The sequence below is a fragment of the Zingiber officinale genome, chromosome 10A, assembly GCF_018446385.1.
Source record: "Zingiber officinale cultivar Zhangliang chromosome 10A, Zo_v1.1, whole genome shotgun sequence".
Taxonomy (NCBI): domain Eukaryota; kingdom Viridiplantae; phylum Streptophyta; class Magnoliopsida; order Zingiberales; family Zingiberaceae; genus Zingiber; species Zingiber officinale.
The window spans coordinates 96,864,422-96,888,797 of record NC_056004.1 but is presented as its reverse complement, the minus strand read 5'-3'; the positions used below and the strand labels follow the sequence as shown (position 1 = coordinate 96,888,797).

At 36.1% G+C, this 24,376-nt stretch overlaps 2 protein-coding genes across 2 annotated transcripts; both read left to right on the top strand.

Annotated features, from left to right (window-relative positions):
* Positions 1-6,171: 6,171 nt before the first annotated feature.
* On the top strand, positions 6,172-7,210 carry LOC122028040 (36.4 kDa proline-rich protein-like). The gene is made up of 2 exons (XM_042587064.1): positions 6,172-6,941; positions 7,015-7,210. The coding sequence occupies exons 1-2, from the start codon at positions 6,172-6,174 to the stop codon at positions 7,070-7,072; spliced, it is 828 nt and encodes a 275-aa protein (XP_042442998.1). The 3' UTR covers positions 7,073-7,210.
* Positions 7,211-17,380: 10,170 nt separating this feature from the next.
* On the top strand, positions 17,381-22,524 carry LOC122026815. Its single transcript, XM_042585530.1, has 4 exons — positions 17,381-17,933; positions 18,069-18,889; positions 19,532-19,645; positions 22,270-22,524. Exons 1-4 carry the CDS (start codon positions 17,381-17,383, stop codon positions 22,522-22,524), a joined length of 1,743 nt encoding a protein of 580 aa, XP_042441464.1.
* The last annotated feature ends 1,852 nt before the right edge of the window (positions 22,525-24,376 follow it).

Sequence of the window (24,376 nt, the reverse complement as noted above, 5' to 3'; positions counted from 1 at the left end):
CACATGGCTGAAAAATATAAACAACCACGCAGTTATATACTCAACATACTCGGCTGGATCAAAATATCACAACCACGCAGTTATAGTTTTATATATTTAATATATATATATATATATATATATATATATATATATATATATATATATATATATATATATATATATATATATATATATATATATTAAATAGCTCACTCGGTTGTACTAAAACCAAAAACACAACGGAAAAGACAGAAAATCATTACAAACCAAAACAAGGATTGCTAGCCGGCTAGGCTTACACCACACAACAAAACAATACAAGACACTACATCACAACAATCTAGAAACAAAACTGGAATACAGAAAGCTAAGTACACCGAATACATAAACCAAATAAAGTACAAATGAAACCAGAAAACAGGTCTTCGGATGGGACGTAGGACCCGCAGACAGGATACTCTAAGCGACTCCACAAATATCTACTTGGTATCTGAAATAAAAATATATCAACGGGGTGAGTCTAAGAACTCAGCGGATACCAGATAGACATACATAATAAGATATAACTAATAGTAATAATCATGCGGTACAATTTCCTGAACAAAAGTAGGAAATACAGACTGAAAAGTGTTGAAGAACCTGTACTCACCAAAACCTCCTATCTGAATATAAAGGTCGTCATACCAGGTACAAAATGTCACCTGTATGCATGTCAATCATGCGCAACCCAAACAAATGCAGCATACATAATGCAGCAAGCACAAACAATAAATGCAATCCATGCATATGATGTAAAAATGACATGTGTCACCTCTGACGTCAGTCAGCCATCTCACACACGATGGTGAGACCGAGTGGTAGGGCTATGACAACTGTGCATTCTGTCATCACTGCTCCTGAGTGACAGAGCGGACAGAATGTTGTCGGAGTACACCTATCCTCCTACCCCAAACAGAGTGAGGGAGCGCAATGCTCTCATCTCCCTGAGACAGTCCAGAGGAGGGATCCCTGTCGTGCTAGCACGCTACGTCACGCTACCCATGAGTAGACTAGCGGAGCACTGGCAGAGCAAACTGCACACACCCTATCTGATATACCACTAACCCATGAGTGGTTGTATGTGCAGATCATGTAACTGGCGATGTGCTCAACAATAATGGAGCCGACAATCGCTCAGCATGCAATCATGCAAGATGGTACATGACACTAAACATGTAGATACTGATAGTATACACCTCCATATAATATGTACCAAAAAGAAAATAAATCCATACAATGATCTAGGTAACAATAAACTAGGTACACAAATCAGATATGTCAAATAACCAGACTACTACACAGTAGGATAATGTATGTCACTATTCCTATGAACAGGAGTAAGCATGGCAACAAACAAGAGAATATAAACATGAATGTACAACAGACAAGAATATAGGCAAACTACAAGAACCAAATAGTGACATACCAAAGAAGATGCAAACATAATCATTACTTCTAAAAATAAACTATTATGCATATCTAAAATGACTATATTAAGAGATAAGTCAGAAGTACCCGCTTCAATAGAAGATCGTATCCAGAAATCTTATGTCGTGATGCCGTCTCAATTAGAGTCTTGCATCAAATTACTTTTATTTAGCTACGTTCCTATGAATTTAATAGCTAAATATAATCCCCAAAACTTGTTAGGGAAACCTCTAATCGATATGATCGTAAACCCCCAACTATTGATCAACCCTACATGATAAACACATGCTAAGAACACCTCGTATATTCTCATTGTTCGGAATCAATGCATAATAAGAAAACTAACCTTAACAATCACCTTCTTTCCAAATCCTCAGTTGAAGCAAGATCGCCACAGCAATTCAAAGCCCTGAATAAAAAATCAATACATCCACCTCAAGGAATCAACCCAAAACTCAATCCAAAAACTCACCCAAATTTGAGTGCCCAACTGTTGAGTCACTATCGGAGATGCGTGCTGTCGGAAAACGGTGGCTGGAATTAGTGCGATATCGCTGTCCAACATGAATATGCATGAAAATTAGCGATCTATCATTGCATCTCCTAGATTAGAGGCTAGGGTTAGCGCTTACCTCAGATTTTGGCAGCTAAGAAGTGATTAGGTTGTTGTTCATCCCAACAAATGCCCGAAAATCAGTACCTATCATAGATCCAATGCCCAATTCGTAATCAATACATCCTCAACTATGCCGATCTGATGTCAAGCTGGACATAGAGGAGAAGTAAACTAAAGGTAGAGGTCTAAGGCACCACAACATGCCCTTATTCGTACCTATAGAATGCCGACTCGAGTTAAATCGTCGGCGGCTGGCTGGAGGGATCTAGGGCACAACCGGAAAGGATGCTCGGGTTCTCAAGGATCAATGAAGGTGATGGGAGCTGACGGGCGGTGAGTTGGTCGGCACTTGCCTGATCGGGATTGAGGGCGACTCAGACCAAGGAAGGAGGCTTGGCCGACGAACGACATCGAGCAGAGGCGCGATGTGCGGGGGAGGAAATCACCGTGGATCTAGGTGGAAGAGAGGAAGAGATGGGGAAGAAGAAGCTTGGCCAACGTCGCGAGAGAAGGACGAGAGAAGGGATCGGCGTCGGCAGCGATGTCACGACGGAAGAGAAGAGGGGAAGAAGAGATCGGCGAGGGAGGAGAGGGTGGCCCAATAATTTATCCCCTTAACCTACGCATACAAGCTCCGAAGAATTCTCAGAAAATTTCAAAAAATTTCTAAAAATTCCAATAAAGCTATTTGTCTATTAAATCCTATTATTTTATTATTATTTGTTCGATATTTTACAACAACATATTCCTTCAGCAACCTAGCAATAACAAAAGCTCTAAACGGCAAAAGAGTTATATATGTGAGTAAAAGGAAGATTTCTGGGATAATTATTACATATTACCTAGGTTGTACCCTTTCCTTTACCTAACAAACTCTGACACACTTCGTCACCTCATGAGTGCGGAGGTTATGTGAGTTGGTATATAATGGGAGAGTCTTCTCCGCGGCAAAAGTACGTTCTCTGAACATCTACAACTTACTCTCACGTGCATGTTCTTACTGTTCTTCAATATTCATTCAGCCGAAACCATACTAACTTGAGGGTCGAAGGGTCTTCGCCAAGGACTCCCCCCTGATTTTTAAGACGTTGACGTTTTGTTAGTTTGTCTCTGTATGCGCAGGATTAAAAGGAGACTTTTCAGGAGCAAGAGGTCTTCTACCAGTCAACCGTCAATTCACCATGTCTAGTGTTTCATCTTCATAATTTTCAGACAAGATCAGTCAAGAAGTTACCAATCCATCATTCTCGGACCGGAACTATAATATTATTAATATTGAATAAAAAAACTATTGATATGAAATAATTAAAATGGTTCAAGATTTTATATAATATTCTTTTTAATGTACTTTGTTATTAAATATTGATATTATTAATATTCTTTTAAGTTATTAAAAGAATAAACAAATATAATTTTTAAACGACGACCTAGAAGATTTTAATACTGAAATAAATAACGAATTAGATGGCTTTAATTCTTTATTAGAGGACTCAGATAACTTAAATCTATGCAATTTTTTTAATATTTTAGATTTTTATAAATTTATAATATTTAAGCAAAATAATAAATAATCATAGATCGTTAATCGAATTGTATAGGTGGTTCTAAATTGTAAATTGTAACTGATCACCGTCGTGAAATTTAAAATTAATTATCGACATTTGTATAGGTAGGGCCCATCCTTCCTTCCTTATTCTGAGGTTGAAATTTGATATTGGATCTACTCCTTCCTTCCGCGTAGGAGAATACGTACGGACGATTACTCCTTCCTTCCGCATAGGAGATTACGTACGGGAGATTGATCAAACGATTACTCCCCCGACTCCTTATTCCACCGTATAGGAGATTACGTACGGAAGATTACTCCTTCCACCGCATAGCGGATTACATGCGGAAGGTTGTTCATGCATGTGGATATTTGTTTATCAATCTATTTTATTATATTATGATAATTAGAGTGCTATTTAAATTACACGTAATTCAGTTTTTTATGAACGGATGAAATATATTGAAATTGACTGTTATGTTACTCGTCACCATCTTCAAATTGACATCATCATATTACCTTTTGGCTGCGTTTGGTAGGGTATAATCTGCCTTGTAATGTAATCCAGATTACATTACAATACTGATTATTTTGTTTAGTTTCATTTTTAACTTGTAATGTAATGTAATCTGGATTACAAAATGTAATGAAGTTTTGTAATCTGGATTACAAAGCAAACACATTGTAATCCGATTACATTACGAGGTCACCTTTTAATAAAAATTTGAATGTCAAATATACCCTTAGTCTGTCGTCGCCCATCTTCGCTCGCCGTCACTGCCACAGCCCACCATCGCCACCCCGCTGTTGACGGTCGCCGGCGACTGGCGGTCGTCGGTCGGCCCATCTTCGCTCGTCGTCACTGCCACAGCCCACCATCGCCACCCCGCTGTTGACGGCCGTCGGCGACGGGCGACGGCCGGTGACCGACGATCGGTCGTCGCCCGTCGCCGGCCGACGTCCGGCGACGGCCGACGATCGGCAACGGCCGACGACCGGCGACAGTCAGCGGCCAGCGACGCCCGGCGATGGGCGACGATCGGCAGCAGCGGTCACCGCAAGCTCCGACAGAGATGTAGCGCCCGCCGGTAGAAGTCGTAGGATATTTTTATCATTTTATAATAACACGAATTACATTTCTTATAAAAATAATTGACACCAAACAAAAGAATGTAATCATCTTTGTAATCAAATATTACATTACATTACAAATTTGATTACATTACAAGCTCAATTACATTAAATTTGGCTGCGTTTGGTAGGGGGTAATCTGTCTTGTAATGTAATCCAGATTACATTACAAAGCTGATTAATTTGTTTGGTTTCATTTTTAACTTGTAATGTAATGTAATCTCGATTACAAAATGTAATGAAGTTTTGTAATCTGGATTACAAAACAAACACATTGTAATCCGATTACATTACAAGGTCATCGTTTAACAAAAATTTAAATGTCAAATATACCCTTAATCTGTTGCCGCCCGCCGCCGCCGCCCACCGCCGACGGCGACCGGCCGGCGGCGGTCGGCGACCCGCCGTCCGGCCGGCGACCCGCCGTCCGGCCGGCGACCCGTCGTCCGGCCGACGACCCGTCGTCCGGCCGACGACCCGTCGTCCGGCCGACGACCCGCCGACGGCGGCCGGCGACCGACGACCGGCGGCGGCGGCCGACGACCGGCAACGGCGACCGACGACTGACGGTGGCAACCGCAAACTCCGACAGAGATGTAGCGCCCACCGGTAGAGATCGTAGGATATTTTTGTCATTTTATAATAATACGAATTACATTCCTTAAAATAATGGACATCAAACAAAAGAATGTAATCACCCTTGTAATCAAAGATTACATATATTACATTACCAAACGTAGTAATGTAATCAGGATTACATTACATTACATTACAAATTTGATTACATTACAAGCTCAATTACATTACACCCAACCAAACGTAGTTTCTTCAAAATTATAAATTATTGATATGTTTATCAAGTCACATTCTACTTCGTACTTTCGTTTCTTGTCTGATAAACTCTTAATATTTCTAGCAATAGTACCGTGAATTTGGGGGAATGTTAGATTATATATATATATATTTATTATTTATATTTTTTTAGAATAATTTGTTCCCTGTTTTGGATTTCTTAACTTTTTCATCGTCAATTTTCAATTCAATAATTATATTTAGCCTTGACGTCGACTCTTAATTACTCGTTCGAATCTTAAAGTCCACGATTAGAATCGGACGATCTTTAATTACTCTTCTGCCATCTCCGGGTTTCGAATCTTAAAGTCCACGATTAGAATCGGACGATCTTTAATTACTCTTCTGCCATCTCCGGGTTTCGAATCTTAAAGTCCACGATTAGAATCGGACGGTCTTTAATTACTCTTCTGCCATCTCCGGGGTTCGACTCTTAAAGTCCACGATTAGAATCGGACGGTCTTCTGCCATTTCCACGGGGTTGATTAGGTAGCGGTGGTTGATTAGGGCGGTATATATCCCTCATCTCATGCTCTCCAACAGCAGGGAGTGATCGATTCCATTAAGTCTCCTCGCCATGGCGTCCCAAAAGTCCAGAATCATCTCCTCCATCATCATCATCCTCTTTTTCTCCTCCCTCCTCCGCCCCCTCTTCAAATCCAATTCCCCCAACCCTCCTAGCCACCACCATAACTCCCCCAAAACCAAACCCCCCGTCATCGGAAAACCACCCATCACGGTCCCTCCGATCATCGGAAAACCACCCATCGACGTCCCTCCTGTTAACCGCCCTCATATCATTGGAAAACCACCGTTCACGGTCCCTCCGATCATCGAAAAACCACCCATCGCCGTCCCTCCGGTGAATCCACCAATCAGGGTCCCTCCAAACTCCGGAAAACCACCCATCGCCGTCCCTCCGGTGATCGGAAATCCACCCATCACGGTGCCTCCTGTGATCGCATACCCACCAGTAACAGGTCCCCTGGTGATCCAACCACCTCCCGTAGGCGGAAGCACACCCAGCCCGCCGCCGGCGCTTGCACCAGCGAACCGGCCTCCGGCGAGCTGCCCGGCGGACAGCCTCAAGATGTGGGCGTGCGTGGATCTGCTCGGCGGCCTGGTCCATATTGGCCTCGGTGACCCGGTGGCCAACCAGTGCTGCCCGCTGCTGCGGGAGCTGGTGGAGCTGGAGGCCGCCGTCTGTCTCTGCGCCACCATCAAGCTCAAGCACCTCGACATCAACATCTACTTCCCCCTCGCCCTCCAGCTCCTCCTCACCTGCGGCAAGGCCCCGCCGCCCGGCTACACCTGCATCCTCTGGCCCACGCCACCCCCTCCCTCAACGTACCCCTAATACTACATCGATCCATTCATATATCTTCATTATTTCCTTATTAACAACTCTATTTCCTTGCAGGTCGACGACGTTGCACGATCACAAACACCAAACGACCCATCCAACTGCCTGGAATTAGAGTACAGTATAGTTCTTAATTATCTGCTTCGAGTTTAATTAATTATCGTGAAGGAGTACTACTGCCTGAATTGTTTCTCCTATTGTATTGTATTGTATTGTATTGTTGGCTTGAGTAGTGTGAGAGTGATTGTGAGTTCATGAGTGTGTTATGGTGAACTCATCGAGTGTGGGAATAAGAGTTGTTGTGTGTTTGTTTTATATATAAAAAGACTTGCACTTGTTTTGGCGTGTATAAATATTTTATGAAAAAGATCTGGTTATTGAGGAATGAGGATATTAGGACAGGAGTTGAGTTTCTTTCGAACCGATATATAGGTATGGGGCGAAAACCAATCTTTAAGCTAATAATTATCTAACCGTTGTTATATGTGGGCTTAAAGGGTCGATTTGCTTGAAGAAATAAGTTAAAAGATAAACTAAAAAGGAAGAGATAAGTCGAAAGATGGATCCTTAATTCAGTTGTCTTTTATTTATCTTTGTTAAGGAAAAAAAAAAAAAGGAAGAATTTGACTCATTTGTTTAAATTAGAGCGAAAAAATTAATTATTAACACTTTTGAGATAATTTTTTAATCTTAAAATACTTAAGTTAATTGAAGTTTTATAATTTGATTTTATTGTATATCGACACAATATAATCAGTTTTATAGTTGGCACTATGTACATCTCAAGAATGATAGTGGGTGGAGTTTGATTTTGGTATATATTAAAAATAATAATAAACTCAGATAGTTGGGGTGATAAATTTGGCCCCATGAAACATCTTATTTAGAGAAAAAATTCTTACAAATTTTTAAAAATTAGGGATCGAACTACGAGTGTCTAAATGACAATCTGGATGTCCTACTGATGCACCATAACCTCGGGAACAATTTTATTATATATTAGCATGTTATATAGGTGGCATATATAGTTTGATTATATTACTCGACCATTAGACGTGAGAGTCTGAAACTTAGTCGTGATAAAAACCACACTTATAAATCGGCCGCTCAGCATAAGGAGACACAAATGGTACAAAGAGACCTTCAACCCTAATCATGTAATGACCCTTTACCGTCATACCTAACAAAACTTAGGAGGAGAGGCATTTTTTGGATCAAATTTCACTTATTAATCAGCTTCTGCATAAAGAATAATGGAAAACACGCACGCTTTTAGTTCTCACTTATTTCATTTCATTTCATTTCAATCATAGCTGATTAATCCATGCCATCACCGCATCACGCGCTAGCTATCTGACAATTTTAGCTTGAACTTTCGACACTTTGCTTAAATTATAGGCACTTAATTGGCCAAAGTGCTATTTATCAACCGACTCCTTCCTTATTCCACCGCATAGGAGATCACGTACGGAAGATTCTCCTTCCACCGCATAGGGGATTACAGCCACAGGCAGGAGGTTGCTTGTGGATGTTTTTTTTTTTTGTTTTTTTCTTCTCGCACGACAAGTCCCCGGTAATGCTTGGTTCGCGACCATGGCCGTGGGCGTTGTCTCTTAATTACTCGTGTGCCATTTCCACGGCTTTAGCCGATTAGGTGCGGCCCAGATTCGAATCGGACGGCCGATATTACTGGTAGGGTCTCGCGTTAGCGTGGCCTACATCAGACGGCCGGTATTATTGGTGTCCGCCTCCCGCTATCCTCCATCGGACGGCCGGTATTACTTCCTCCATCGAACCGCATGGACCCTAATACTACATCGATCCATTTATCTTCATTATTTCCTTTTTAACAACTCTACTTCCCTGCAGGTCGACGTTACAGGAGCAGAAACACCAAACGACATCCAACTGCCTGGAATTAGACTATACTACTGTACGTACTTCTTAATTATTATCTGCTTCGAGTTTAATTAATGATCGTGCATGAAGGAGTGCCTGAATTAATTGTTTCTCCTATTGTATTGTATATTTGTATTGTATTGCATGCTTCAGCAGTGTGAGAGTGATTGTGAGTTCATGTGAGAGTGTGTTATGGTGAACTCATCGAGTTGTTGTGTGTTTGTTTAAATTTTTATATATGAAAAGGCTTGCAGTTGTTTTTGTGTGTATACATGTTTTATGAAAAAGATCTTCTACTAATCGAGGATATTAGCAAGGGAAGGGCAGGGAAGACAGAAAAGATTTGATCCGATCCGAGTTTGACCGGAGTTGCGTTTCTTTCGAACCGATATGTACGAAAACCAATCTTTAAGCTAATAATTATCTAACCATTGTCCTGTGTGGGCTTTGAGGGTCGATTTGCCTGAAGAGATAAGTTAAAAGAAAAACTAAAAAGGAAGAGATAAGTGGAAAGATGGAGCTTGATTCAGTTGTCTTTTGTTAAGAAAAGAAAAGGAAGAACATAGTCAGACATTTGACTCATTTGTTTAAAATAATAGAGCCAAAAAATTAATTATTAACACTTTTGAGATAATTTTTTAATTTTAAAATACTTAAGTTAATTGAGGTTTTATAGTTTGATTTTATTGTATAAGGACAGACAAAATCGGTTCTATAGTTGACACCACGTGCAGCTCAAGAATTGTAGTGGGTGTCACTATTGCAGTTTGATTTTATTATATATTAACCTGTTAAGAAAGTGGCATACATGGTACAAGAAAAGTATTTTTTTGCGTCAGAAAGGTATCGTCGCCAAGTCATGTATTTTCATCGCTAATGTAAAATAGCGGCGATAATATTCATCGCTATAAGCTTGAGGTAAATGATATTTAGCCGCGATTTATAATATTTCGTCGCTAATATTATCGAGTACAATGGATTAACAATGAGATATTGCTAAATCGTCGCTAACATTTGCCGTAATTAGCTACGGGTTTAGTTGATTTTCTGAAAAATGATGGATGGCGGGTTAGGTTTCGATGGTGTGATTGTTAGCAATGAATTTGAGCCAATTTCGTCACTAACAGTGATCTTCAGCGATGAATTTGACCAAATTCGTCACTAACTGTTAGGCTTAGTGATGAATTTTGGCATGTTTCGTCGCTAACAGTCTTAGTGACAAATTTGGGCCTAATTCGTCGCTAACAATTAAGGATTAGTGACAAATTTAGCTAAATTCGTCGCTAAATGTATTTAATAATAAATCACATTCTTTATTTACATTAACATCCTATATCTATACAGATTTACAAAATCATAAACAAAGTCCTACACAAACCATACTTCAACATCATCAGCGTCACAAATGTCCAGTTCACAAAACATTTACAACTCTAATAACATTCACAAACAACTCATACAACTCTAACAACAACAAATAACACAATAAATAACAAGTCTAACAAGTAGATCATACAAGTCTAACATCATCAAGTTCACAACAAGTAACACAACATATAAAGTTCACAACATCAAGTTAACATCCAAATTCACAACTCTAACAAAAGTACTCACACTATCAAAGTCTAAAATCGAGGAGGAGGAGGTGGCGTTGAAGATGAATCATGGATCAAGGATCGTTATGCTCCAGGTGCCAACCAGTTCAAAATTTATTCAAACATATCTTGTCTTGATTTCATTAATGTCAACTCATCTTGGATACTTGCTAACTGAACTCCGGTGTTTGCCAGCTCTTCTTCTATGCCTACTAGCGGTTGCTCCATCAATTCAAGCTTTACACGCAATGTTGCATTAGTTGTTCTAGATGAGATGACATATGAAGAAGTAGACCTAACTGGTTTTGACCCACTTCCAAGTACTCTGATATATCCAGAATAAGTATTGAGGGTTTGATGTAGTTTGACAATAAAATACCAAGTTATGAAAATGACCAAGATGGATCTATGAATCATCGCGAACTGATACTAAATACACATTGTCACTATATGAACTTTGAAATCAATGACAAAGCTATCATCATAAAAACATATCAGTTATGAGTTTTTTTTTTATAATTTTCATTATGCCACATCACAAGTATAAACACCTACTATTATCTCCATAATAAAAAAACCTCCATACAATGTTTTTGTTATGTCCTACATTATAAATCATATATTTTTATTTATTATTTTTCATTTAATATATCTATATAATTTTTATTTGATATTTTAATTAATTTATTATTTTATTTAATTTATTTATAATTTTTAATTAATAAATTTATTATTTTAATTTAATTTAATTTATAATTTTTAATTAATAAATTAATTAATTTATGATTTTAATTTAACTATTATCATTTCTATATTTTTTTTAACTTATCTCAAATATATTTATTTTCAAAAGAAAAAATACCACTTTAATTATTATTAACTATTTATGAAACAAAACATTATAATTAAATGTTTCATCAACTAATCTATTTTTAATTGTTTGAAAATGGTCAATCATGCACATTAATTACTGACTCCATCTTCAAAAGAAAAGGACAGATTTTAAAAATCTTTTACAAATATTGCATTGGAGATGCTCTTAAAGTTTTACAAAAAAATTTTTTTTTATGATCCCAATATGCCACATCATGCCCAGTGACGGATTTACACTTGGGGGGGGGGGCCGGTCCATGTCTAAACTTTATTAATATTAGTAATAATATTATTAGTAAATATTAATTAAACATTTTGGTTGAAAAACATATACTCGACTTTGAAAGAGGCGGTGGCGTCGTCGCAGCGGCTCCTCTCTCCGATGTTGTTGAACCAATGATCGTCGGATGTTAGACGTGGAGTGGTGGAGGTCTAGTGCGACGAGAACATTCTCAAGCCCTATTTGAGAGAAAGGTGTAATTTTCTTCTACTCCTTGCTCCTTAGTTCTTAGGATTTTGAAACTCTTCAAACTGAGAAAGGAAAAAGAGAATTTTTTTTTTTTTTTTTTTTTATGTTTCCACGTTCTAATGTTCATTTGTAATTTTCTACCACACTACGAAGGTTAGTTGTTAGCACAAATTCATTATTCATACCTTCATTTATGAATGAGGCAAACCTGCAAGGCAAGAAGAACATACACAAAGAACGGTGGAGGTAAATACCTAAAGTTCAAAGACCAAGATTCCATAAATTTTATTTTGTGAAAAAAAAAAATTAATATTACATCACATGGTCTCCTTTCCCGTTGTTGTTTGCTGCTAAAGGATGAGGTTGTTTCAGAATTTTTTCTAAAGCCTATAATATATTCACACATAGTCACATCAAATATATTATATTGCAATTGGCATCCAATATCCATGATTCATCCATAGTCCTACTATTTAGCTATCCTGGGCCATGGCTCTAAAGCTACCTAAAGATTCATCCTTGCAGCTCTTTCTCAAAAGCAAAAGTATCTAAAGTTCACAATCTTATTAGATTACTTATTTTATTTGCTTTTCTCTTTTTTACTGCATTCTTTGATTTTGTTGGGCTTTCTCCCACTAAATGATTAATTTTAGATATTTTAATTAAATCTTGTGATTTTAGAAATTAAACTACCTAAATGGCTAAATTGTTGATTTAATATTTGATGAAATGATAAAAAACATGATATTTTTTTTGATGATTTGTTATTATTCACTAACTTAATGTTTTATTTAATAATGTTGTTATTAATTATTATTCACTTATTTGAAATAACATGAGTTTTTATTGTCAAAGGCTTCATATACTTCAAATGGGAAATCTGTTACGATTGATAAGTTTTTTCAAAGAAAGAGAGCAAATGAACATGATCCAGCTACTCCTATAACTCCATCAACAAGATCAAATACAATGATCTTCCATCTGAAATCCCCCCTAAAAGATTCAAACATACAGAAACAGAAAAGGTTGATCTCCATTCTTTAGAGCGTGATCCAGGATTGCGTCGACAAATTTGGGAATATTATCCTAACCAACGAGAGGAGATTCGTCGAGCTTATTTGAATCTGAAGGCATATCAACCTATTCTTCGAGAATATCCATTAAATAAAAATATTAAGCACCCTCGAAGATTTCAGTCTGCTTGGTATGAATAATTTCCTTGGTATAAAGATATAAAGCATATTGTTTTTCATGTTTTATCTTCAACAAGCCATCAGGATGCTCAAATCAAACTGCATTTACTGTTGATGAATTTGATAATTGGAAGAAAGTTCGAAATGGAAAAGCTTGTGTTTTCCTAGGCCATATAGGGAAAAATAATGTATCTTCACCCCATCGTAATGCTGAAAAGACATGTGAGGATTTGATGAACCAACCACAACATATATCAAGGAGATTCGACAACTTTAATGATGAACAAGTCGCAGCTAATCATCTTCGGTTAAAAGCTCACACTACAAAAAAAAACGAGCTTACGGACAGAATTTTTTGTCGTAATTCTGTCGGTATAGTTGCTTAGTGACGGAATTATGACGGAAAATCAGTTGTCGGAAGATAATTTGTCGGAAACGGATATACCGACGGAATTAGGATTTCCGTAGTAAAATTCACCGACGGAATTTATATTTCCGTTGGTAAATCATGTCAGAAACAGTGCTTCCGGTGGTTGTGGTTACCGACGGAAACGTTGTTTCCGTTGGTGTTTACCGACGGAGTTTATATTTCCGTCGGTAAATAATTTTGTAAATATCGATGGAAATAGCATTTCCGTCGGTAAACCATTACGATAATTGCCAACGGAATACTTATTCCGTCGGTAAAATAAAAAAAAATTATAAGAGAAAATTTATATTCCTTTTTGTACCTTGTTTACAATCCATATATACACTAAATCATCATAGACGATGACATTTCATATATACAAATACATACAAAAAATCACATTCATACAAACACATACAAACAATTACTTTCACACCTACAAACGCATTTCATATATCCTAATAATTCATACAAACATAAATAAACTATAACATCCATACAAACAAAGTAATATAAATAAAAACAATCACAATCATCTAAAACAAATAAAATCTAAACAAATCACAATAATAGAAACAAACTAAACTATCTAAATTTCCATATATAAATCCAAATTTACAGAATCAGATATTTAAATACATACCATGATAGAAAATACTCCAAATTATACATCCACATACAATAGAAAATCCTGCAGAAAGTAAAATGTAATAGAATATGATCAGATTTATGAATAAGATAAAATTTTTGTAGTGATTTATATATAACTAATTTTGATACCTGGATATAAATGAGCAGATGATGATAACGATGGCGATGATGATGATGATCAATATGTCAATAGGAACTTCTGAAACATACAATAATATAATATTTAGAAATGTGCAGATTAAACTATCAAAACATAATAAATATAATTTTTTAATACTATAATGAAATGATGAAACCTAAACAAGAATGATGCATGCCTCAACTATTCATGATTAAATCTTTCAAAAATACACAAACAAACAAAAGGTTAATAATTAAAACTAAGTAGGAAAAACTACTTACAAAAGGATGATCCCTCCAAAACTCTGTAAAGACTTCCTCTAGAAATCATTACAATGACACTCGTCAAATATGCAAGAAAGGAAGTGAAAGTAATGCACTAAAAAAGTATAATGTTTAACTAATTTTACATGTCAATGAAAAAAGATACCTAGATCATATTTTGGATATCTACTGATGGTGATGAATTGTTCCTGAGAAAATGTAATACAATTAGAGGTGAGCAGATTATAATTAATATCAAAATAGAATAAATATATTTTGCATGTTTTATAAGTGATAAATAAAAAAAGGTAAGTTATAGTTATACAAACCTAATCAGAGTCCTGTGGGTCTTGAGTCTCTTGTAGAAGAAGAACCAGGACGAGCCCTGGCTCTAGGATCTTCAGATGATTTAGAAGTCTTGAAAATTGATGAACCTATTATAGTTAGTTATAAGCTGACACTATCCTCTGGAACAATTTTAGATTCAAAAGCTACTAGATTGTTCCATTGGGAAAAAGATAAGATGAAGATATTCTTACAAAGAGATGAAGGTGGAACGAAGCAAAAGATGTACAACATTGAATATGCAACAAATTTTGTAGATGTGAGCGCTTTGCTATCACATTTGCAAAATTTGTTGCATATCAATGTAGTACCTCTTCCGCTTCGTTCCACCTTCATCTCTTTGTAAGAATATCTTAACTTTATCTTTCTCCCAACAAAATAATCTAGTAGCTTTTGAATCTACAATTGTTTTAGAGGATAGTGTCAGCTTATAGCTAACTATATTGGATGTTATATTGGTATAGTACCTAGTTTGGATTTTGGCTGTATCAGAAGATGTGGTAATGAATTAAATAAAATCAAATAACCGAGGCCATAAAGGATTTTGAAGTTGAGGTTCAATAGCTGATTGATACTTATTTCATGAGTCAATACAACATCATATCAATTGAACAAAGTGTAACAAAAATTAGAATTCACAACCAACTGCATAACCTCATCTAACTACCATGTAAGTCCCCGTATAGGGGAAGATGTGTTGGTTCACACATCTTAATTAATGAAGTGTGAAGTGCGAATTTTGTGGATCATGCTGCACCAAAAACATTTGAGTGAATTATGTCATTCACAAGTAAAAAAAAACACAAAAATAAACTATCGGTACTAATAATTTATGTGGTCGATCATCTCTTCGATCGCATATATATATAATGTTTGCACAAATTAACCCAACTTAATTTGAACCACAATTGCCATTTTCTATAAGGAAATTAAACTGATTAATTAATTAATTAATTAATAATTTAAGTGAATATTAGGTTTTAGCAATTCAACTCACATCAAAAAATTGCAATATTTTTTTGAATTAATTTTAACTGAAAAACTGTTGACAAAAGTGTGGTGGATCTACATGCTCATTTTTGGGTTAAAGAGGCGACACTAAGAAATTATAAACCATCCATGAATACCTAATGCATACTATATTCTCCAAAAGTACACAAGTTGGATTAAATCTTATTAGAATTTGGTTTAACATTGATAAGATTATCATTTTATATCAATCATGTAGATGGTACATTCCTACCCATCCTAGCTAAAATCTCTAGTCATGAGGGAAAACCTTATAATTGTTATTAAGAAAGGTAAAAAAACTAAAATTTTGAATTTTTTGAAACCCCATTTAATTAGTTTAAAAGGTTGGATCAATACTAACAATTGGATCAATTTAACTAGCTAGCTTGAGTCATTCTGTATTGGTTGGCTAGCTAGCAAGTTATATAAAATACCAAGTCATCTCTTGTCTCCTCCTCCAGTACTCCATATATTCATATAATATTCCCTATTTCTTTTGTGTCCCTACACAATAGAGAAAAAATTGTAGTAGAAACCACTTACTGGCAGCCAACATAGCCATCGGTCGGCACAGCCGTCGGCCGCTTGCAAGCGCTCGACACAGCTACTGTTCACTTGCAAGCACTCGGCACAATTGTTGGCCACTTGCTAGGAGCTGGACGACCACTTGCTAGCAGCTGACCGACACCATCATTGGTTGCTTGCTAGCAGCCGTCAACAAGCGGTTGGTCGCTTGCTAGCGGCCGGCACAACCACCAGTGTGCGGCTAGCGGCCGGCAAAGCCGCCAGCCGTGTGGTAGCGACTCACGGAGAGGAGAGGAGAGAACTTACCCGAAGATCATCGGAGAGGAGAGATCGCGCCGAAATCGCCGAAAAGGAGAGATCGCGCCGGAATCGCCAAAGAGGAGAGAACTCATCGGAATCACCGGAAATGAGGAAACCGAGCGCACGAGAGGAAGGGTCGGTGCCCTAATTTTATTTTCGAGATTACCGACGGAATCTAAATTTTGTTGGTAATTACCGACGGAAATTATATTCCGTCGGTAATTACCGACGGAATTTAGATTCCGTCAGTAATCCTGATATTTTTATAGTGCAATTTATTTCAAGATTATCGATGGAAATTAGATTCCGTCGGAGATTACCGATAGAAATTATATTCCGTCGGTAATCCTAATTTTTCCCCCGTTAATAAATAGTTTTCATCATTGTATCGATGGAAATTTAATTCCGTCGGAAAATATTACTGACAGAATTTTAATTCCGTCGGTAATATTCTGATTTTACCGACGGAAAGTTAATTCCATCGATAATATTTAAGATTACTGACGGAATATTCCGTCGGTATATTCCGTTGGTAAACCTGATTATTTTTGTAGTGTCACATACATGTGGTGTTGTTGCTTGCACTTCAAGGAATTCCGTTTAGGGGTCATGATGAGAAATCTAGTTCATCTAATCGTGGCAATTTTCTTGAATTTTTGGATGTGCTAACTATGTACAATGACGAACTTTCAAAAGCAATTGCGAAAGCCCCAAAAATGCCAAGTATACAAGTCACGATATTCAGAAACAAATACTTCATGTGGTTTCCATGAGAGTGAAAAATGTAATTCGTGAAGAAATTGGAGTTGTCAAGTATTGCATAATTGTTGATGAATCTCAAGATGAATCAAAAAGAGAGCAAATGTCTTTAGTATTGAGATTTGTTGATACTAATGGATTCATTCAAGAATGTTTTTTTGGGCTTGTTCATGTATCTGATACTGTGGCTTTGACTTTAAAGAATGTCATATATTCTACTTTGGCTCACTATAATTTGGATGTTCAAAATATTAGAGGTCAAGGTTATAATGGTGCTAGTAATATGAGGGGTGAATTTAATGGATTGCAAGCTTTGATTATAAAAGAATGTAGAGGTGCTTATTATGTTTATTGTTTTGCTCATCGGTTGCAATTGGCTTTAGTTGTAGCATCAAAAAATGTGACGCCTATTCATCAATTTTTTGATAGATTAACTTTTATAGTTAATATTGTTGGTTCTTCATGTAAGCGTAATGATGAATTGAAGAATGTTCATGCAGATGACATTGCACATTTGATTGCAATTAATGAACTCGAGACAGGGCATGGACTTAATCAAATAGGTACTTTACAACGAGCTATTGATACACGCTGGAGTTCTCATTTGAGATCATTGAAAGGCCTAATTAAGATGTTGAGTGCATCGTGTACGGTATTACTCAAGGTTATGGATGATGGGCTTCCTTCTCAATGAGCAGATGCAACATCTGTTTATGATGAAATGACTTCTTTTGATTTTGTATTCATCTTGCATCTTATGAATGAGATTATGGGGATCACAAATATTCTTTGTCAGGCTTTACAAAGTAAGTCTCAGGATATTATAAATGTAATGGAGCTGGTATTATCTACCAAGAATTTACTTCAACATATGAGGGATAACAAATGGAATGATTTGCTTACAAAAGTGAAATCTTTTTGTGAACTTCGAAATATTGATATTCCTGATTTCAATGCTCCGTATATTGATAGACGAGGACGAACTCGTGTTCATCAAGACAATTTCACCATTGAGCATCATTATCAGGTAGACCTCTTTTATGCTTCTATAGATTCACAGTTGCAAAAAATTAATGGGTGCTTTAGTGATGATGCTATGGAATTGCTCATTCTTAGTAATGCCTTAAATCCTCAAAATGCGATGGAGTCTTTCAAAATTGAGGATATTTGTAAATTAGTTGAAAAGTTTTATGCCCAAGATTTTACAAGAGGTGAAAAAGAGCAATTGAAGATACAATTGAAGCATTACGAGTATAATGTAGTTAAAAGACCCGACTATAAAAATCTTTCAACCATTTCAGAATTATGTCAATGGTTGGTGAAGACTAACAAATCTGTTACATACAACCTTATTTTTAGAGTGATCATACTTATGCTTACTCTTCCGATTTCCACTGCTACTACAGAACGATCATTTTCTGCGATGAATATTGTGAAAACAAGGTTTCGGAGCAAAATGGAAGATACTTTTCTCTCGGATGCATTAGTGGTATATATTGAGAGAGAAATTGCTAGAAAGGTGAGCATAGAAAATATCATTGAAGACTTCAAAAATTTAAAAGAACGTCGAATTTCTTTTAGTTAGAGGATTGTATTTGATACTTAATTGAATGTACATTAAGTTCATGGTTTGATCTTTGACTATGAGACTAATTTACAATTAGTTTTATGCCATTTCATCTATTTGAAAAAATATCTACTGCTCTGTAAATTCGGCAAGTTTGTAGGTATGTTGGAGGTAGTGAATTCCTATTCGTTACTGCTTTGTACAATCAGGTGGAGAGTTTGGCTGTGGTGTAAAATCTTGGATCCCTATTTGCTCTCTATCCATCTGTAAAATCTGTTGCTTTGGAAAATGTGCCGCTCCTATTTGTTGCTGCTTTGTAAATTAAATTTAGCAAGTTCTAAAAAAAATCTGCTTCAAAAGTTTTTATTGGAGGTTTGATAAAATACATTTTAGAATATCTTATTGCCTTGCTATTGATTTTCTGTTACACAATTTATGATGGTCTTATTACTTTATAGGTTTTTCATTTGGCACTGAGGACTGAGTTTAAAAGAAGCATTTACAAATTATGAAGTTGTTGATGGTAAGTTGTGATTGTTTTTCTGATTTCTTTTTAATCTTTGTAGTACATTATACTCATTGGTATTTATACAGCTAGAGTCATTATTGACATGGAAAGTGGAAGGTCTAGACTCTAGAGGGTTTGGTTTTATGACTTTTGCATTCAGTGAAGAAGCTTCAGTTGCTATATGTGGCATGGATGGGAAGGTAAACATCTTTTTCTATTCTTTTTGTTTATTTTAGATAATGTTAATAGAATATGTAGATGTTGTGGCATCATTCATTTTAAAAAATATGAAAGTGATGGACGCTTTAAGGGATGCATAGTACAAATTAGTAATCTAATGCTATGGAATTTCATATAGACATAGTGATTATATTATGCTATGTTAGATTTCTTAACTAAGGGCTATAAATACTAATTTAGTCATTTTGTCTTTTTTTAATCATTCAAGTGTTTAAGATTGTGCTTAGGTCCTTAATAAGTGCCTTCGGATAGTTTCTGGGTTCGAAAGAGTAGATGATTTTCATTATATGCCCCCCCCCCCTCCAAATATAAAATCTTAGATCCACACCTGATCATGCCACATCAACATTCTAAAAATCTATTGAAACATCTCCAATAGTTAGAGTTCTAAATGATTTTTGTGTGGTCTAATTAATAATATGTAATTGTATGACTACATGCATATTACATTAATTTCAAGATAAAAAAAAAAGTTTTGAAATTTCATTAAAGCTCTTGAAATACAAAGTTCAAATCTTGCACCCACAATGGTTAGAACTTTTTTTTTTAGCTTTTTTTTTATTAAACAAATCTCTTTAAAAACCTTCATTGGAGATGCCCTTACGATGAACTCATCTAGTGTGGGAATAAGAGTTGTTGTGTGTGTTTGTTTTATATACGAAAAGATTTGCTGTTGTTTTTGTGTGTATACATGTTTTATGAAAAAGATCTTGTTATATATTGAGGATATTAGCAAGGAAGGGAAGGGTGTTGGATGTTGCATCAGTTGCAAGGAAGATGAAAGGGTGCCCACCTTCATCTTCCTCCATTGAATGCCATCAAAGCATCAGTTTGTAATTGATGCTTGCTTCCTGTTTATACTAGCGTCCAAGAGCCATCGAGCGAAGGTAAGTACGACGGTGATCAATGCGACGATGAGCAAAAGAGAACGTCCTATGGTAGGGATTTGGTTCGTGAAAAATCTAAGGAGGTTCCAAACAGTGATCTTCTCGGCGATAGCAACAGCTTCTTCACCAGCATCTTCTTTGATTTCTTCTCGGAAGATCAATGTGAATGTTTACAGTTTTATTTCATGCATATAATAGGCTACAATAGTATCAGAGTGATGTCTGATGCATGAAACTTGTCTCTTTGTCTGAAAAATGTCTTTGTTGTCGTCGCTGTCGTCACTAAACAAGATCGCGACTGGGTCATGATTGTTACCGTTGTCGAGCCCCAAGAGGTTGCTGCCCATCAGCTTTCGTGGCCGGAGAGTACCGATGACCACGTTGGGAGGCTGACAATCGACAGTCGCGACAATCGCGTTTGTCACGACAGAAGAGAGTGTCGCGGTCGCGACATAGAAGAGAAGAAGCAGTTTAATCGATTAAACTAATCAATTAAAATAGATCTTAATCGATTTAAAGTCTGTGTAATTGATTAAACTAACGAAGCATAGTAAATCTGTGTAGTCGATCGGTATAATCGATTCAAGCACTGTAATCAACTAAATAAGTTTTTTAATCGATCTTAGTAATCGATAAAAAGAGGATGAACAGTAGTTGTCAGTGTTCATCCATTTTGTTGAGAAAAACTTTAATTTTATTAAATAAAAAAAAAACAAATTCTTCTCAAAACTTGTAAGGATTAAAATTTAATTAAATATATTAATTAATTAATTAAATGCATATAGAAATGTATTATTAATTAATAAATACATATTAAATTAATTTATGGTTCAATTAATTATAAATTGACCTAGAACAACTTGTCCAATTAAACCCAAATCTGATTCAAATCATTGGTTGATTTAACTAGACCAGTTCGATTCAATAATACTTAGATCAGGTTCAAATCATTCATTTGTTTAACCAGATCGGTTTATTATTGAATTAATTGAGATGATTTTGATTACATAAGTTGGAATGATCGAATATGACCAGATTAATTCTAATACGTCAGATTTGATAAAAAAAAAATTTAAATTTATTCTAATGGGTCAGACTTAATCAATGAGCATTGGATTGATCAAACAGACCTAAGTTTGGTCAATAAATCTGAAATTAACTTAAATGGGCTAGAACAAAATTAGATAAGCATACCTTTCCAATTAGATTAGTTTTGATTGGAAAATGGACCGAACACAGGAGCTGGTCAAAAGATCCAATGTGTTAGTTACATGAGACTCCCCAAATAAAGAAAATTTATTTTTCTTATTTGCTTGTGTATTCTGTATATTTTTGTTCTATATGTGGGAATTGAATATAGTCGATTTTGTTACTGGTTTGCCAGTTTTGTACTAACATCATTATTTTGAATTCCAGATACCACGAACAATATACACGATGACTGGTCGCTATGAACGACAACATGAGCTTTGGGAGGAGATTAAGAAGCTGGAATATGACCCGAATCACGGAGTAGGTTGGCTCATTGGTCGGCTCGATTAGCTGTTCTGGAAACTCGAGCGAGAAAGGGATCTAGTCCAGGACAAAGAAAGAAGATGGTCTTTGGTTGATTCACTGTCAGAACATCTTAGGCAGATAACATCTAGCTATGGGATGATTCTGAATGACACATCTCATATTCAGAGATGTGCAAGCAGTTACTTCAATTAGAATGGGGTCCTGAAGAATCTGAAGAGGATCCAAGTCCCGTAGAATCTGAGGACGATCTGGAAATGGACCTCGAAGAATTTGATGAGGATACAGAAATAAATCTTGAAGATTTTGAGGAGGATCCAAGTCCCGCAGAATCTAAGGGCGATTCAGAAATGGATCTCGAAGAATTTGATGAGGATCTAGAAAGAATCATGAAGATTTTGAGGAGGATCCAAAGATGGATCCTGAGGAGGATCTAGAGATGGATCTTGAAGAATCAGAGGAGGATCATGAAGAGTGTGTAGAAGATCCAAAAATGAATCTGACGGATACATCTGAGGTTGATCCACCTATCATAGAGTCTGGGATAAACAGGATACATTTGCCCACTGCTCTAGCATTTATCCTAGTGAGAGTGGTGCTAGCTTATCTATGTTACTAGTGTTCTATTTACTGTCATTATGTACGAATAGTATTAGCCCATTGAGTTTTTGAGTCATGTAATAATTTCTGTCGTTATGTACGAACAGAGTTATGTTATAAAAACAGTTATGTTATGTGTTAATTGACTTGCTCATGATTAGTTCATGTGAATATGATTAGTTCATATATCCATATGATTAGTTCATATGAAAAATGATTAGTTCATTTGATGAGATGTGTGTAATATAATTGATCAATGTTGATTAGATTGGAATATACAAATGATGAGTGGAAACATAATTATCACTTGATTTTGTAAACCAATTCTAATTTACAATGAGTCAATAATTAATTACATGTATATGAATTACATTGAAATAATAAATAATGTGTTTATTTATGTAGATTATGATAACTAAAAACACTATAGCTGAACTCAATAAAGGAGAAAAATTATATGAGGATAACTACAAAATCTGGCACCTCAAGATATAATACGTTCTTGAGGAACAAGAAGTTTTAGAGGCTATAAATCAATTCATGGACGAACGGGTTGATGGTTTTATAACACAGCATAGACGTGACCTTGATGCCTGTAAGGCATGAAAAAGGAAGGACTTCATTGCTAAGGAAATATTGATTAGTTCAATGGTTGATGACCTGGTATTTGAGTATGAGTCATTACCATTGACTCATGCTGTCTGGGCAGGCCTTAGAGAGAAGTATAGTTTAGTAAGTCTGAGTAGGCTCTGTCAGCTAACAATCAAGTTTGATAGCTGTAAAAAATGCTCGAATGTTACCATGACCCAACATCTCAGGGAGATGTGTAACATAATTCCAGAGCTTAAGACTGTTGGTCATGCATTAACCGATGAACATCAGGTTCAGACAGTTATCCGTTCCCTTCCTGATTCTTTGGAAATGATGAATAGAATCTGACCCACAGTGAGAGTATCAAGACTTTCACTGATGTCTCACACCCACTACAACAAAAACCCTCATAGACATCGATTTTCCACCGTTGTCTATTACATTTTCGACCGATGTCTATGAAGGCGATGTAAAAGGTCTGCCATTTTAGACATCGGGTTAAAACCGGTGTAGTTTCACTTAACGACATCGGGTGTAAAACCGATGTAATATTATATGTTAATAACATCAGTTTTGGTAGTGGTATACAACCGATGTAATATTAGTTAATGACACCAGTTTTGCAGCGGTGGAAAACCGATGTAATATCAGTATTGTTTAACGACACGAATTCGATTTCCGAAATAGTGAAAAGCCGACAGTATCCAAGAAAATACACAAATATTCTTCTTCCAACAGTATCCATAAAATACACAAATATTCACAAATTACATAAATATTCTTCTTACAACAGTATCGATAAAATACACAAATATTCTTTTTACAACATCAAAAGCTAATAGATATTGTACACATCAAGGTAATATCCACAATTTACATTCCATGCAAATGCATGCATCATCCAAAGTTTTCAAAAATCAAATACCTTTCCTACTCAAATGTAATCTAGCATGCATTCAGCCCACTCGAACCACACTTCATCAATTTCAACTCTAGAGTACTTGAGATTTGTAAACTGTAAAAACACATAAATAATATATTAGTAAACCAAGACAAAAAATCATAGTTAAAAAAACAGTAAGAGCACCATGTAACAAG